We start from the raw sequence: 14,917 nt of genomic DNA, 5'->3' as shown, positions 1-14,917 counted from the left end.
GATAATAGGCCTTTTTCTCTAGCGACGTAGAGGGAAAAAGGAGCGTGCTTCCGGTGCTGGGGAGGCCAGTTCGCGGCCCCTAAAGGGGCGGACGGAAGTGGGCGGGGCCGGAGCCGTGAGGGGCGGGGCGGTCGCGGGGGCCGCTGGGAGCGTCCCGCGGCGACCGTCCGCAGCCCCAGCCACTCGGCTGCACCGGCCTGTCCGGCCGACCGGCCTCTGCAGGCCCGGCCCCGCCCCTGCCGTCCTCCGCCCGCCCCGGCCGGACCTCCGCGCGCAGACTTCGCCCTGCGGCCGCTGCACTGGTTCTCACCTCCAGGCTGCAGCCGGGCCCCTTCCAGGCTGCAGCCGTCTCCGCGAGCGCCCAGCAAGCTCAGCTGCCCAGACCCCACGTCGAGGGAGGCTACCGAAGAATCGCCGTTTCTCAGCGATTTTGTGCTGCGTCTTCTTTGCATTTTAGCATCTCTGAAACCAGGATGCGCCTAACAGGGGACGGTGTCACCATCTAATTGGCAGTGTTCTCTCTTTTCTAGCGCTTCCTAAAACGCGTTGTTGCCTCTCGTCTGTCTAGTCGGTAAATGCTGCCCCGTTCGCACCATCGCTAGTATCGGTTGTGGACTGCACCCTTGTTATCCTTAGGATTTTTTTTTCTAAGTTTTATTTATTTTGTTGTTGAGAATGTACACAGCAAAACATAAGCAATTCAGCAGTTTCCACATGTACCATTTAATTACATTGATTACATTCTTGGAGTTGTGCGGTCATTCTCCTCCTCCTTGTCTGTGTTGTTCCTCCCTCCTTGACATAAACTCACTGTCCCCTAAGGTTCCTATCTAACCTAATCCAGTTGCTGTTGTCAATTTGATTCCATATAGATAGTTCTTAAAAGAGTGTAATGCTCAAGGCAGACTTTTTTTTTTTTTTTTACTAGTTAAGCTATTGTTTGGTTTTAAGATGATTTTAGGGGATATTTTTGGTTTAAGGTTTAAAGATTATCTCAGGGCAATAGTTTCAGGGATTCACCCCTTCTGTGGCTCCAGAAACTCTGGAGTCCATAAGAATTTGAAATTCTGTTCTGCATTGTCCCTCTTTTGATCAGGATTCTTCTATGGAATCTTTGATCAAAATGTTCACTAATGGTAGCGGGGCACCATCCAGTTCTTCTGGTCTCATGGCAAAGGAGGCAGCTGTTCATGCGGGCAATTAGCCACATATTCCGTATCCTCCTCCTGTCCCTGACTTGGAAACCCTGGTGGCATAATGGTTTAAATGCTACAGCTGCTAATCAAGGGGTTGGCAGTTCAAATCCACCAGGAGCCCCTTGGAAACTATGGGGCAGTTCTACCCTGTTGTATAGGGTCGCTATGAGTCAGAATCAACTCGATGGCAGTGGGTTTGGTTTTTGGTTTTGGTTCCTGACTCTCCTTCCTCTGTTGCTCCAGGTGAATAGAGACCAGTTTTTGTGCCTTGGCTGGCTGCTTGCAGGCCTTTAAAACCTCGGGCACTAAACGACAAACTAGGGGCGGAGGGTTCTCACGGGCTGGTTTTTGGAGGTGGATTACCAGGCCTTTCTTCCTAGTCCCTCTTAGTCTGGAAACTGCTGAAACCTATTCAGCATCACAGCAGCATGCACTCCTCCACTGACAGGTGAGTGGTGGTTGTCCATGAGGTGCACTGGCAGGGAATCAAACCCAGATCTCCCTCGTGGAAGGCAAGAATCTGGAAACAAAACAATGGCTCTTAAAACTGATGGCATCATAAGGAAAAAAAAAACACTCCATGAAATTCAGTTGGTAAACTTCAACCCAAGGCTGAATTCATGAATCCAATCCCTCCAGAAGGGTTTGAACACAATCCTCAGCTATTTTTAAAAGGCTTGACATGCCCACGCCAGGTTTGGGAAGAGCTGCTTGGGACAGCTGCCATATGCCACACCAGACCCAAGACCCCAACGTAGCTATCTGGCTGGAAAGAAGGTAGGTACATCAGGTAACTGAGACTGCCTGCCCAGCAACCTCAGCTTGCTGAGGCAACAAAGTAGCATCCCTAGCCAGGCAGGTCTCTTTTCCACCCAGGGGGAGTTTAGAATTAAATACAGACAATCTTTAGTTCAATAGGAGCCCTGGTGGCTCAGTGATTAAGAGTTCAGCTGCTAACCAAAAGATCGGCAGTTTGAATCCACCAGTCACTCCTTGGAAACTCTGTGGGGAAGTTCTACTCTGTCCTGTAGGGTAGCTGTGAGTCAGAATTGACTCAATGGCAATGGGTTTGGGTTTTTGGTTAGTTCAATATGGGGAAATACCACATTTGCCTCCTGAAACCCCTCTAAGATGATAGAAAATACCACATTTGCCTCCTGAAACCCCTCTAAGATGATAGGAAACTCCTCTAGAGGTGAAAGCCCATAACAGCGGAGGGGGGATATTGTGAAGCTGGAGAAAAGTGGGCAGTGGTAGCTGCCTAAGCAAACTGGGGCGCGAGGTCAGCACCCCAGGGTCATAGGTGAAAGCCCAGTTGGAAACAGGAGTAGACCCCAGACCTCTATCCCTATGGGCTGTGGCTGGCAGACACCGCCCTATCCCAGCAGAGGCTGGGAAGTGAGAGGTCTGGGGGCAGAGCCCTGCTCTGAAAGGGCAGAACAAGTGGGACTCCTACCACTTCCCTACCTCCACCTGGGCTCCCAGAGTCTGGCCTGTGACACGTGCTGCTCAGGCTCCATGGAGCAGTGCGCCAGCTCAACAGAAGAGATTAGCACTTGGAGTCCTCCAGCAGGACAGCCCGGTAAAATCTCTGGCCTCAAAGATCCCCAGCCCAGCCACAAAGACTGCCTCACTCTCAAGTGTAACTGGACAGCCCAGGATCACCAGACACCCGAGAAAGAGGGAAAAAACTAAAAGGAAAAGGAGAAGGGACACAGAAGGAGCAGTTAATAAAGAAGCAGAAGAGCGAGGAAAAATAAAAAGATGCCCTCAGAGATATTAGCCAAGGTGTTGCATCTAAAACATAACAGGAGGCTAGAAAGAAGCATTCAGCGAATGAGAAAGAACTGTTGCAAATTAAAAATAAGAGAAGAGAAACAATTCGATAGAAAGTCAAAATCTTCCAAAGTGAATAGCAACAACAACAAAACCAGGTGGTTAGAAAACAGGAAATGAAATAGTGATCACGAGAAGCCCTGGTGGCTGGCACAATGGCTAAGCACTCAGCTGCTAACTGAGAAGTTGGCAGTTCGAACCCACCCAACAGCCACACTGGAGGACGACCTGGTGATCTACTCCACAGGGATTACAGCCATAAAGATTACAGTATAGGGCAGTTCTACTCTGTCGCGTGGGATTGCTATGAGTCGAAATTCAACGGACAACTCCTAACAACCAGAACGATAATAATCGCACCAGTCAATGCTCCCCAGGCCAGTTAACGGTACAGGCTCCCCAAGACTGGAGAATGAACACAGGGCTGGGCTCTCCATCACCACCAGGGGGAGCCACAAACACCGACCTCTGATGACAGCTTCCCCTGCCAATTTCACATTGACACAGAGTCCTCACGAGTCAGGCACTGTCCTTATTACTTTACACGTGTTACTCATGCGATCCTTACAACAACCCTATGGAGTGGATACTGCTATTATTCCCATTTTTGTTGTTAGGTGCCATCGAGTAGGTTCCAACTTGTAGCAGCCCTATGTACAATAGAATGAAACACTGCCCTGCCCTATGCCATCCTCACAATCATTGTTTTGTTTGAGCCCATTGTTGTAGTCACTGTGTCAATCCATCTCATCAGGGATCTTCTTTTTCACTGACCCTCTACTTAACCAAGCATGATGTCCTTCTCCAGGGACTGGTCCCTCCTAAACATGTCCAGTGTACATAAAGTGAAGTTTTGCCATCCTCGCTTTTAAGGAGCATTCCAGCTATACTTCCTCCAAGACAGATTTGTACATTCTTCTAGCAGCCCATGCTACATTCGATATTTTTCACCAACAGCATAATTCGAAGGCATCAATTCTTCTTCGTTCTTCCTTATTCATTTTCCAGCTTTCACATGCATTTGAGGTGAGTGAAAACACCATGGCTTGGGTCATGCGCACCTTAGTCCTCAAAGTAACGTCTTTGCTTTTTAACACATTAAAGAGGTCTTTTGCAGCAGATTTGCCCAACACAGTGTGTCATTTGATTTCCTGACTGCTGCTTCCATGAGCATTGATGATGGATCCAAGTAAAATGAAATCCTTGACAACTTCAATCTTTTCTCCGTTTATCATGATGTTGCTTATTGGTCCAGTTGTGAGGATTTTTGTTTTCTATGTTGAGATGTAATCCACACTGAAGGCTGTGATCTTTGATTTATATCTGTAAGTGCTTCAAGTCCTCTTCACTTTCAGCAAGCAAGTTGTGTCATCCTCATGTCACAGGTTGTTAATGAATCTTCCTCCAATCCTGATGCCCTGTTCTTCATATAGTCCCGTTTCTCAGATTATTTGCTCAACATACAGATTGAATAAGTATGGTGAAGGAATACAACCCTGACTCACGCCTTTCCTGATTTTAAACCAAGCAGTTGCCCCTTGTTCTCTTTGAATGACTGCCTCTTGGTCTATGTACAGGTTCCGCATGAACACAATTAAGTGTTCTGGAATTCCCATTCTTTGCAATGTTATCCATAATGTGTCATGATTCACATAGTTGAATGCCTTTGTGTAGTCACTAAAACGCAGGTAAACATCTCTCTGGTACTTTTTGCTTTCATCCAAGATCCATCTGACATTAGCAATCATATCCCTAGTCCCATGCCCTCTTCCGAATCCAGCTTGCCTTTCTGGCAGTTCCCTGTAGATATACTGCTGCAACTGTTTTTGAATCATCTTCAACAAAATTTTACTTGCATGTGATATTAATGACATTGTTCGATAATTTCTGCATTCTGTTGGCTAACCTTTTTTGGAATGGGCACAAATATGGATCTCTTCCAGTTGGTTGGCCAGGTAGCTGTCTTCTAAATCCCCATTTTTACAAATGAGAAAACAGAGGCACAGACCAATATCACACAGCAGGAAGCAGCCAAATGATGCCAGACCCTGTGCTCGTAACCACTACATCATAGTACCTTTCGAAAGGTAACTTCAACATCTAAATAATTAATCATAATAATATATTAGAGCTCCAGAAAATAAGGAGAGGGAGAGGAGAAATCAACAAAGAAACAATTCAAGAAAATCTCCTAGAACTGAGTGGGTTTCTTAACTGATAGATCCTATGGAGGGCCTAAGAAAATGGGTGAAAGAGAAGGTCTACATCAAGACATGTTGTTGAGAATTCCCAAAGCACTGGGGCAAAAGAAGGTCCTAACTGTTTCCAGAGAAAGAGAAAGAAATCACAGTTAAAAAGTCAGGATTCAAGAAGGTACGAGACTACTTGAGTCTAAAAGAAAATGACACAATGCCCTCAAAATTCTAGGGAGAAATGATTTTGAACCTAGCCGAACTTTTGTACCTTGTTACACTTCCAAACAAATGTGAGGGTAGGACAAAGACAAACAGGCCAAGTCTCCATAATTTCCCAGACATCCTCTTTCAGGAAGCCTGGAGATGTTCCTCCTCAAATGAAGGGAAAGGGAAGCACAGGATCCAGGACAAGGGAGAGGAGGTGGTCCAGGATCCTGGTGCAGGTGTAACCCAGAGTGACAGCTGGACCTGAACAAATGGCCTGGGGCAGAAGGCTAGCATGGTGAGGGCCACAGGAAAAGATGACACTAAGTGGTCAATTACATGGTGAGTCCCAAGTATTGAAAAAAGGTTCATACTTCTGTAGGGGAATCTAAGGATGAACTAATGATAAAAACCAAAAACCCATTGCCTTGGAGTCAATTCTGACTCATGGTGACCCCATAGGGCAGAGAAGAACTGCTCCATAGGGTTTACAAGGCTGTAATCTTTATGGGAGCATAGTGCCATATCTTTCTCCTGTGGGTGGCTGGTGGGTTTGAACTGCTGACCTTTCAGTTAGTAGCCAAGCTGCCTTAACCACTGCACCACTAGGGCTCCCTGAACTAACAATAAGCACTATAGAAAACAAAGCAAAACAAAAAACATTAGGCAATTATTAACTCCAGGAAAAACAAAAAGTTGTGCAAGAAAGGAAATATACCCTTAGCACACCTTGTTTGCTGCTGAGGATTCTGATAATAAAGCTGTAATAACCTAAGCAGCTATGATGCCCATCACACTGGGATGATGTTGGGTCAGGGGAGCAAAGCGGGTGGCAACCCTCCATCCCATGAGGATGACAGTAGAGGACACCTAATTTAGAAAAAGCAATAAATAGCAGTAAAAGCATACTGTGGTTGTCGTGGATTGAATTGTGTCCCCCCAAAATATGTGTCAACTTGGTTAGGCCGTGATTCCCAGTGTTGTGTGGCTGTCCTCCATTTTGTGATTTTCCTATGTGTTATTGATTTATAGTCTCTGCCTGTGGTTAAAGAGGATTAGGGTGGGATGTAACACCCTTGTTCAGGTCACATCCCTGAACCAATGTAAAGGGAGTTTCCCCAGGTGTGGCCTGCACCACCTTTTATCTTACAAGAGATAAAAGGAAAGAGAAACAAGCAGAGAGTGGGGACTTCATACCACCAAGAAAGCAGTGCTGGAAGCAGAACACATCCTTTGGACCTGGGTTTCCTGTGCGGAGAAGCTCCTAGTCCAGGGAAAGATTGATGACAAGGACCTTCCTCCAAAGCCGACTGAGAGAAAGCCTTCTCCTGGAGCTGAAGCCCTGAATTTGGACTTCTAGCTTACTAGACTGTAAGAAAAGTAATTTTTCTTTGTTAAACCCATCCACTTGTGGTATTTCTGTTATAGCAGCACTAGATGACTAAGACAGTGGTCTTATGAAACATGGACTTTAAATGCCTGAAGAAACAGCTAAGAGTTGAATTAGGGGAAGACTGCTTTTATTGTCTTTATTATTAGCCTAGAAAAAAATCATTTCATTTATAAAACAGGAGATTTATATAACTCTGAAAAGATAATATCTTAAGTGAAAAAGTAAGCATAGGCATTATTACATGAGCCAATGATAGTACTGATACTTTTGGATTCCGTTTGATCACTGGTACAATCCGTTATGTGTTTGCCACTTTAAGACAATGTGGAACCAGACAGCTTGGCCTAAGTGCTTCCACCTAGAATGTGTGAGTTATTTTAGATTTGTGATTTGAATTTGAAAGGTGTGAGAATTTGAATAGTTTTTAAACAGCATTGAAATGTTTAAGACAGCTGGAGATTCACTATATTTGTACATTTAATGTATTTGATAGGCCTTGGTAAGTTTGTTTTTTGTTTTTTGGTTATAGTGGTGTGGTAGGTGGAATAACGGCTCTCACATGTGTCCGTCCACACCCTAATCCCTGGGACCTGTGAATACTTCATGTTATGGCAATAGGGACTTTGCAGTTGTGGTTAAGGTAAAGAACCTAGAGATGGGGTGATGATCCTAGATTAGCCGGGTGGACACAACCTAACCACGAGTCCTTACAAACAGAGAACCTTTCTCGGCTGTAGAGCAGAGAGATGGGTTGTGTGAAAGACTCAGCTGCTATTGCTGGCTTTGAAGATGGAGGAAGAGGTCATGAACCTAGTGATGTGGGTGGACTCTAGAAGCTGGGGACAGACCTCGGCTTGCACCCAGCAACGAAATGGAGACCTAGGTGCTACAACTGCAGGGAGGTGAACTTCCCCAGCTGCCCGAGCGAGCGGGAAACGACTCCTCCCAGGGCCTGTGGAGGAGACCCAAGCTGCCATCACTGTGCCTTCAGGCTTGTAGGACCCGTCAGATCTGTGATTCCAGAACCGTTCGGTACTGTGTCTGTGTTGTTTTCAGCCTCTCAGTTTGTGGTCGTTTATGATGGCGGCAATAGAAAACAGATACAGCTTTCCTGGTTTGGGATTTGAAATGCTTAAGAAGGAATACTCTAGTTTAGACACGCAATTTTAAATGCTGAAAATGGAGACGGGGTGGCTCAAGGACTGAGAGGCTAGGGTCATGGAAAGGACACCCTCAACTCAGACAGGAGCTGAGGGAGAGACAGGGAGCCAGGGCCTGATATCTTCAGGAAGTCGGAGGGGGTGAGCTCAAGGGGAGGAGCAGGGTATGAAGGACAGAACACAGCCCCTTGGAGGCAGCTGCAGAGGTGGGTAGGAACAGCGTCGTGGGGGGCTGCAGGTCCCAGTCTTGAGCAGATGGAAGGAGCAGTCAGAGTGGGGGGCCTAAGGGTGGCCTGCATGGGACCCAGGGCTTTGCTGACAGTGGCCTCAACTCTGGGGCTGCTCTGAGGATCAGAGGTGTGAGAACCACGAGGAGCCCGGACCACAGGCTTCTCAGCAGTGTCTCTGTTGTCTGCTTCTCCCACCACGCCATTGCTCTGTGGTCACTGCTGGGCACCCATGGGCAGGTGCCCAGTGCCCAGCACCCAGCAGAGCCCAACACCTGAAGAAGCTCCACCCTGGGCTCCAGGCTCCGCTTGGCTGCTCTCCCAGGCAGGATGAAGCAGTTCTTTGGGCAGCTGCTTGTCCAGGGCTGACCACCCTGCTCCTTCCTACAGGCAGCTTCCCCAGGCAAGGGCTCAGAGGCCCAGGCACTGGCCAGCCAGGTTTCCAGGGGCTCCTGGCCAAGGAAAAGGGGGAAACCCTGCAAGAGATGCTGTGGTGGAAGCCAGGCTGGGTGGGGCACGGGGGTGGGGGGGTATCCTGCTCCTTATCCACACACTGGCCCTACCCACCCCCCACTCCAGGCTCCTTCATCCCAATGGGCTGGGCCTATAGGCCCCTCCACCCTCAGGGCCTCCTGGGGTCAGGACCTCAGTCCTGCCTGCTGTTGGCAGGCGTAGGTTCACTCGCAGGGTGTGTTCACCAGCACCAGGCTTGCAGGGTCACAGGAGGGAAGAGGCGGCCCTGGTCCAGGGGCCGCACTCCTGCAGGGCTGGGCTCTTCCCCATGTGGACTGTAGACCCCCAGGCTGTGCCGTGGGCTCAGGGCTGTGCCCCGCGGTACTTGTGAAAGGTGCTTTCCAGGAAGGTGGCCAGCTTTGGCCGGTCGTCCTGCAGAGGCAGGTGCAACGAGGTCGGAGGAGTGCGGACTAAGCACGGCTTCCCCAGCCCTGCTCAGAGGCCGCCCCAGCCCCGGCGCCCAGCTCCTGCGCGCCCTCGCCCCCCCATCTCCCCCCCCCAAGCCCCTTTCCCCAGGTGAGCGCGGGCCCCGCACCTCGTGGACAAAGCCGTAGTGCACGAGTTCAGCTGCTAGGTCCTTGGCGCTGTCGGCTGAGGCAGGTAGGGGGCGCAGGGCGACAGGTGAGGCCACAGCTCCATCCGCCCGGTCCCCCCGCCTGCGGGGGTCCCCACCCCCACCCCACCTACTTGGGAGCAGGTCATAGGTGAGCTGCCGGTGCAGGCGGTCCTCCAGAACAAGCAGCAGGGTGAGCTGAGGAGGGGGGAGGCGCGCAGTTGGGAGGCGGACTGGGGACCGGGAGCTCCGCCCCCATACCACTCAACATCCTTTCCGGCCTTCCCTGCCACCCCATCCCTGCCCGCCCCAGCCCAGGCCAGAGCTCACATGCCAGCGCGCCTTGTCCTCACTTCTCTCCATATTACACTGCATCTGGATCACCTGGGGTGGGGGGTCATCAAGGTCACCTACCCAGAAGAGCAGGTGCTGCCTCTAGGGGCCCCTGGAAGGGGCAGGGGTTGGAAAAGGGGACAATCTGAATGGGTGTCCAAAAAAGCATGGCACTACCCAAACCAACTGAGTTAAGGAAAATCTCCAGAAGAGCAGACATTGGGGCTGGGTAATGGAGGATAAACGGTAGGTTCACAGTGGAGAGAACACCTTGAACAAAGAGGTAGCTGTGGGCAGCACAGAGACACCAGCAGGAATGTGGCAGAGCAGGAGTGGGGTCAGGCTTAGGGCTTAGACACTGTCTGTTGGCAGCCAGGAGCCTACTGAGGGTGGAACTGGGGAGGGAGGGTTAGCTCACTGTTAGGTGTGAATTCTGGCTAAACTGAGGAGGCCAAGGGGAGGGAGGCCTGGGCGAGGGAGGCCAGGGCAGAAGCTGGCAAAGTGCCTAGGTAAGGACTCGAGGTGGCCCAGATTAGGGCAGTGGCCATGGGGACATACCCAAGGCCAAAGCCATAGCCCCAGGAAGCCCAGTGGGCAGGAACACAGTAAGGGAGATGGAGATGCAGAAGCTGGAGGAGAGCCCCTGGCTGGGGAAAAGTTTGGAAGAACACTGTGCCTGGGGGGTCTTGAGGGAGACATCAGGACACAGTGTCAGGAATCAGCACACCAAGGGGTGGGATCCGAGGGGCGAGGGGCGTGGGATCCGTAGGCTGGGGAAGGGGAGGGAGCCTTTGGCAATGGGGAGTATCCCAGCTGGTCGTCCCTGGCCCCTGGCCTCCACACAGGGCCCACCCTTGGACCCGGTCTCTGGCAGCCTAGAGGAGAGCTGGGTTGGGAGTCCCAAAGAGCCTGAGAGAGGAGCACCACTTGTCTGGGTGGGGCGGGTGTGAGCGGGCGTGGTGTAGCTGGCAGGGCCTCACCTTTCTGGTCTCCGAATCGAAGGGCTCAGGAGTGGGGGTCTTGACCTTCTGCGCCTCCTCAGGGGGTGGGGCCAGCACACGAGGCAGCCCCAGGGGCCGAGTGGTGGCAAAGTTCATCAGTGGGTAGATCCCATTCCTGGGAGCACACCAGGGTGGTTGGGGGTTGGGCCTGGCAGCTGTCATTACCCACCCGCACGCCAGTGCTCACCTGACGTCCTCCAGGAATTTGTCAAGCTCCAAGAAGGACACCTCCGAATACCTGACGTGGGGGGGCATGGGGGTGGGGAGGGAGGCACATGAGGGGCCAGCCAGGCTGCCCTGATGATGTGGGGTGGGGCCGGGTGGGTTTGGTAGGGGTGTGCTTACCGCCACTGCACTGGGGGCCGGTGGAGCCGCGGGATCTCAGCCAGGACTGCATGGAGGTCCACCGCCTTGGTCTTTTCCTCCACCGTGTTCTCAGGCATGAGGTCTGTAACAGCAGTGGTGCTCAGCGAGGCCTCCCTCCACCTGGCCCCCCGCCCCACCTGTGGGCCCACCCTCACACTGGTGCTGAAGGAAGCAATGTGCTGCCAGGAGCTTCAGTGAGTGCACCTCGAAGAGCACCCGGTGGAAGAGCAGGCTGTGGGCAGAGGGCCTCCGCGCAGGGTCCCGAGCCAGGCAGGAGAGGATGAACTCCTGGGGGCAGAGGGAGTCCCCGGTGGGTGCAGGTGCTCTCTTCTCGGCCACTTGGCCCCACGGTTCACCAGGGGTCCAATCCCACACCCTCCCTCCCAGGGACACTGAGGGGCCCTCACGCTGGACCATGCATGTGGAGCAGTGTTGCCTTAGCAGCCAGGCCAGAACCTGTCCACTTGCAGGAGGACAGCCCTGCCCTGGGCCCAGAACCTTGTCTGCTTTATTTCACATCACCCTCACAAGACCCTTGTGCAGTGGGTATCACTTTCCCCAGTTCACAGCTGTGAGGTCACCAGGTCCCCTTGCAGCCTGAACCACGTCCACACAGCCTGGTTCTCTCTTGGTCACCCCATCCTGGCCCCACGGTTCTGATCTCCAGAAGCCATGGGGTGCCAAGGTTAATTTGCCCGCCTCTGGCCAGAGAGATGGAGGCTGCAGCTTCCATCCTATCCTCTTTGCCTGGGCCACCGCCCACTGTGCTCCCCAACCCCCATCTCAATGACCTCCTGGAAGCTTAAAGGCAAGGACTGGAGTCAGGCAGACCTGGATGCGAACACTGGCTCCACCACTTACTCTAGGCCTTGGACTAAGTGCTCAGCATCTCTGAGCCTCAGTTTTTTCATCTATGGAATGGGCATAATGGTGTACATACAGGGATTATTTGAGGTTAATGTGGGAACTGCTGTGAAGGCCCATCAAGAGCTTGTCACATTGAGAAATGGGGGTGTCTGTCCACATGGGTGTCACCTCCTCCTCAGAGCTCATCCGTGGTTCGCCAGCGTCCCTGGGCCTGAACTTGGCACTATGCTGCAGGAAGTTGGGTTCTCTCTGGTCTTCCCTCCTGGGAATGTGCTGCCCCCTCATGGCTGTGCTCCCTCTGAGGCCCTCCTGGTAGGTGGCCTGGGGGAAGTTGGCTGGCACACCTCCAGCTGCATCGACCCACTGCATCTGCGCAGACGCCAGAGGTCCTGGCCCCACCTCAAGGACCATGAGCCTGCCCAGGAGGAGTGGGGCAACCTGCTCACCCGCATGTTAGGGTCGCTCAGTGAGTGCCTAGCTCGGGCGATGGCCTCCTCCGTGACGCGAGCGTCCCCATTGGCCTGGATCTCCAGCACAGCCATCTGGGGGGGAGGGTCAGGTCAGGCACGGGGCAGAGGCAGCGCAGGTGAGACATGGGGCCTTGAGGCGGTAGAGCCTGTACCTCCAGTGCACACATCCCGAAGGAGAAGATGTCCACGGCGGTGCCATCAGCGACCTCTGAAAGACGGGAGCAGGGAGGTCGGGTAGGGCGAGGCCGGCCCCGGGGTGCGAGCGAAGGCCGGACTCCACCTGGACTCACCGCCGTACTCGGGCGGGAAGAAATGCAAGTTCCGCAGCTCCTGGCGCTCGGCGAGGACTGGGCTCCGAAGGTGGTCCGGGAGCGCTGCGCGGGGCGCGGGGGTGAGCTGGCCGGGCATCTCCACCCTCCCTGCCCCGCTCCCCCCGGTCCCCACGCACCATTGGAGAAAATGCGGTGCCACACTGCGCCGGCCACCACGGGGAGAAAGATCTGCGTCAGCCCTTGGGGGCTCTGGGCTTCAGGGGCCCTCCGCCCGGGAAGAGGCCCACCACCCCGCCCCTGGCAGGCCCCGCCCGGCAGCGAGCACACGGAAGGCCCCTCCCCAGCGGGCCCCGCCCCGCCAGCACCCGAGCCGATCTTGATCAGGCCGTTGTGCTGGATGAAGATGGTGTCACTGGTCAGGTTCCCGTGGATGATGGGGGGACTGCAGGAGTGCAGAAAGCTGCGGGGGAGGGGAGCAGGCGGAACCGTTAGGGGGGCCCGAGGAGGTGGGAGCGGCGGCGGGGGCTAGGGGCGGGCAAGCTCGGGCCCTCACCTGAGTGCGGACAGGATCTGCGTGCACCAGCGCTTCCAGGCCTGGCGGCGGGCGGACGACTCCGTCGGGAGGGGCGCGGACTAGGGGGCTGGCCCTGGTGTTGCCCGCCCGTGTCCCCCCAGGTCCCTGTCCGGGAGGCCGCCCCGCCCGGTCCTCGTACTGGAGGCCTCCTAGCGCCTGCACCCTGTGCTCGTCCCCAGGGCCTGGCGCCCAACCCACCCTGCCGGAGCCCCGGAGCCCACGCTCCGTACCCTAGCGTTCATGGCCTTGTGGTTCTTCTTGGTCTTTTTGAGGAACTGCTTGAGGCTGCCCGATGACACGTATTCTGTGATGAAGATAACCTGCAAGGGGGCACCGGGTTCTCGGACTCTGCCAACTTCGTGGGTTCCCAAGCGCCCCACCCGGCTCAGCCTCAGCCCAGGCTGGCCTTCCCGGGCTCACCCTGGCACTGGCTTCGGACGCATCCAGCCAGTACTTGTGTAGCTTGACGATGTTGGGGTGGTCCACCAGCACCAGCTGCTCAAACATGGTCTGGATCTTCTCCTGGGGAAGGGGGGTGGGCACTGTCACCAGGCCAGGACCCCAGGTGAAGGTGGGATGGGGCCGGGAGTGTAGCTTCACCTCGTGGGCAGAGAAGGCCTTCCTGTCGCTGAAGTGCAGCTCATTCCACACGACCTCCACCCCCTCCTCCGTGTCCATGGCCAGGAACGTGCTTTGGACCCCTGGCATGTTACCCTGGTTCACCTGTGGAGGGGACCAGGCTGGAGGCTTGGCCTCTGCCATTCGTGTGGTTCAGGGCTGCACGACTCTGGGGGGAGAGGGGCCTGCCAGGGCAGTGTCCAGAGGATGGGCAGGAGGTTTGGAGTAGGTCCCAGGGAATCGAGGGGTGATTTCTAGGGAGACAGTAGCTGGACCCAGAAGCATCAGGGAGGTGGTCCCAGGAGGAGGCTGGAACTCAGGAAATGGGGGTTCCTCACGTGGGCGTAGGGGACTGGCCAAAGGGGTCCAAGGGCCGGGCCCCCAGTGAGTTTTAGGGCCGTCAAGCTCCCTCAGAGCCCCCGCGGCCCTGCACGGCCTCCCAGGCCTGAAGACCCCCGCCCGTACCCACCTGCTCCCGCCGCTTCTGCCAGCGCCCGCATGGGCTCTCCTCCAGGATGTCGCTCTCGTCCTCACTCTCGTCCTCCCGCTCCCGCTCCCGCTCCCGCTCCCGGCCCCGCCTCGGCGCCGGATCCGGGGCGGCCATGGCTCGGCGGGCCAGGCCACCGCCCTGCGCGCGATCCGCCCTCCCCGCGCCGCCGCTCCTCTCCCGCCCCTGGCCCCGCGCCCGGCCGCCCAGGCCCAGGAGCCAGAGCAGAGCTGCAGCCGCCGCCTCGAGCCCCCACCCCAGCTCAGTGAATCGGGAGACGCGGGCGCGCAGCGAGCGCGGGGGTGGAGCCGGCCAGCCCCTCCGGAGGCGCCTCCTCGGGCCGGAGCCGGAGCGGAGCTTCCCGGCGGCGGCGGAGCCTGCCTGCTCCGCCCGGTCCCGCCCGGTGGAGCCGGGTCCCAGGCACTGTCCAGCTCCGCCCCAGGGACCGCTCCCCCAGAAGCCCCGCCCCGCTCCGTCCAATGCCCCACCCAGTGGAGCCGGGTCTATGGCCCCGCCCCTCTAGAAACCGCGCCCGGTGCAGGGCCTCACCAGCCGAGCAATGCCGTCCAGGTCGCGGCCGGCCTCCTTCAGGCCTCCACCGCTGTCAGCCGCGCGGAGAGAAGACCCCTGGATCGACCTGAGCCGAGGTGGC

At 54.9% G+C, this 14,917-nt stretch overlaps 1 protein-coding gene across 4 annotated transcripts; it reads right to left on the bottom strand.

Annotated features, from left to right (window-relative positions):
- Positions 1-671: 671 nt before the first annotated feature.
- NRBP2 (nuclear receptor binding protein 2) lies at positions 672-14,695 on the bottom strand. Of its 4 annotated transcripts, XM_049854499.1 has the most exons (21): positions 14,248-14,695; positions 13,761-13,883; positions 13,581-13,682; positions 13,391-13,480; positions 13,140-13,180; positions 12,952-13,046; positions 12,763-12,786; positions 12,605-12,688; positions 12,467-12,522; positions 12,291-12,386; positions 11,133-11,265; positions 10,957-11,059; positions 10,799-10,849; positions 10,591-10,726; positions 9,608-9,661; positions 9,412-9,475; positions 9,260-9,315; positions 8,857-9,096; positions 6,629-8,663; positions 6,161-6,301; positions 672-1,716 (listed from the first exon to the last, which is right to left on the bottom strand). In XM_049854499.1, the coding sequence occupies exons 1-18, from the start codon at positions 14,380-14,382 to the stop codon at positions 9,028-9,030; spliced, it is 1,512 nt and encodes a 503-aa protein (XP_049710456.1). In that variant the 5' UTR covers positions 14,383-14,695; the 3' UTR covers positions 672-1,716; positions 6,161-6,301; positions 6,629-8,663; positions 8,857-9,027. The 4 variants fall into 4 exon arrangements, with proteins under 4 accessions (XP_049710456.1, XP_049710454.1, XP_049710455.1 ...); XM_049854497.1 differs by having other exon boundaries at positions 6,629-9,096; XM_049854498.1 differs by lacking the exon at positions 6,161-6,301 and having other exon boundaries at positions 6,629-9,096.
- Between the last annotated feature and the right edge of the window lie 222 nt (positions 14,696-14,917).

This window comes from Elephas maximus, chromosome 15 (assembly GCF_024166365.1).
Source record: "Elephas maximus indicus isolate mEleMax1 chromosome 15, mEleMax1 primary haplotype, whole genome shotgun sequence".
In the NCBI taxonomy this organism is placed as follows: domain Eukaryota; kingdom Metazoa; phylum Chordata; class Mammalia; order Proboscidea; family Elephantidae; genus Elephas; species Elephas maximus.
This window is presented reverse-complemented; position numbering and strand designations above follow the sequence as displayed.

Bases quoted from the DNA above. Each gene is read 5' to 3' on its own strand.
- NRBP2 (XM_049854497.1), bottom strand. From the start codon at position 14,382: ATGGCCGCCCCGGATCCGGCGCCGAGGCGGGGCCGGGAGCGGGAGCGG. The intron at 12,787-12,951 runs GTGCTGGCGGGG...TGGCCGGCGCAG, and splicing joins CCTGATCAAGATCGGCTCGG to TGTGGCACCGCATTTTCTCC. The intron at 12,387-12,466 runs GTACAGGCTCTA...CCTCCCCCCCAG, and splicing joins TCGGGATGTGTGCACTGGAG to ATGGCTGTGCTGGAGATCCA.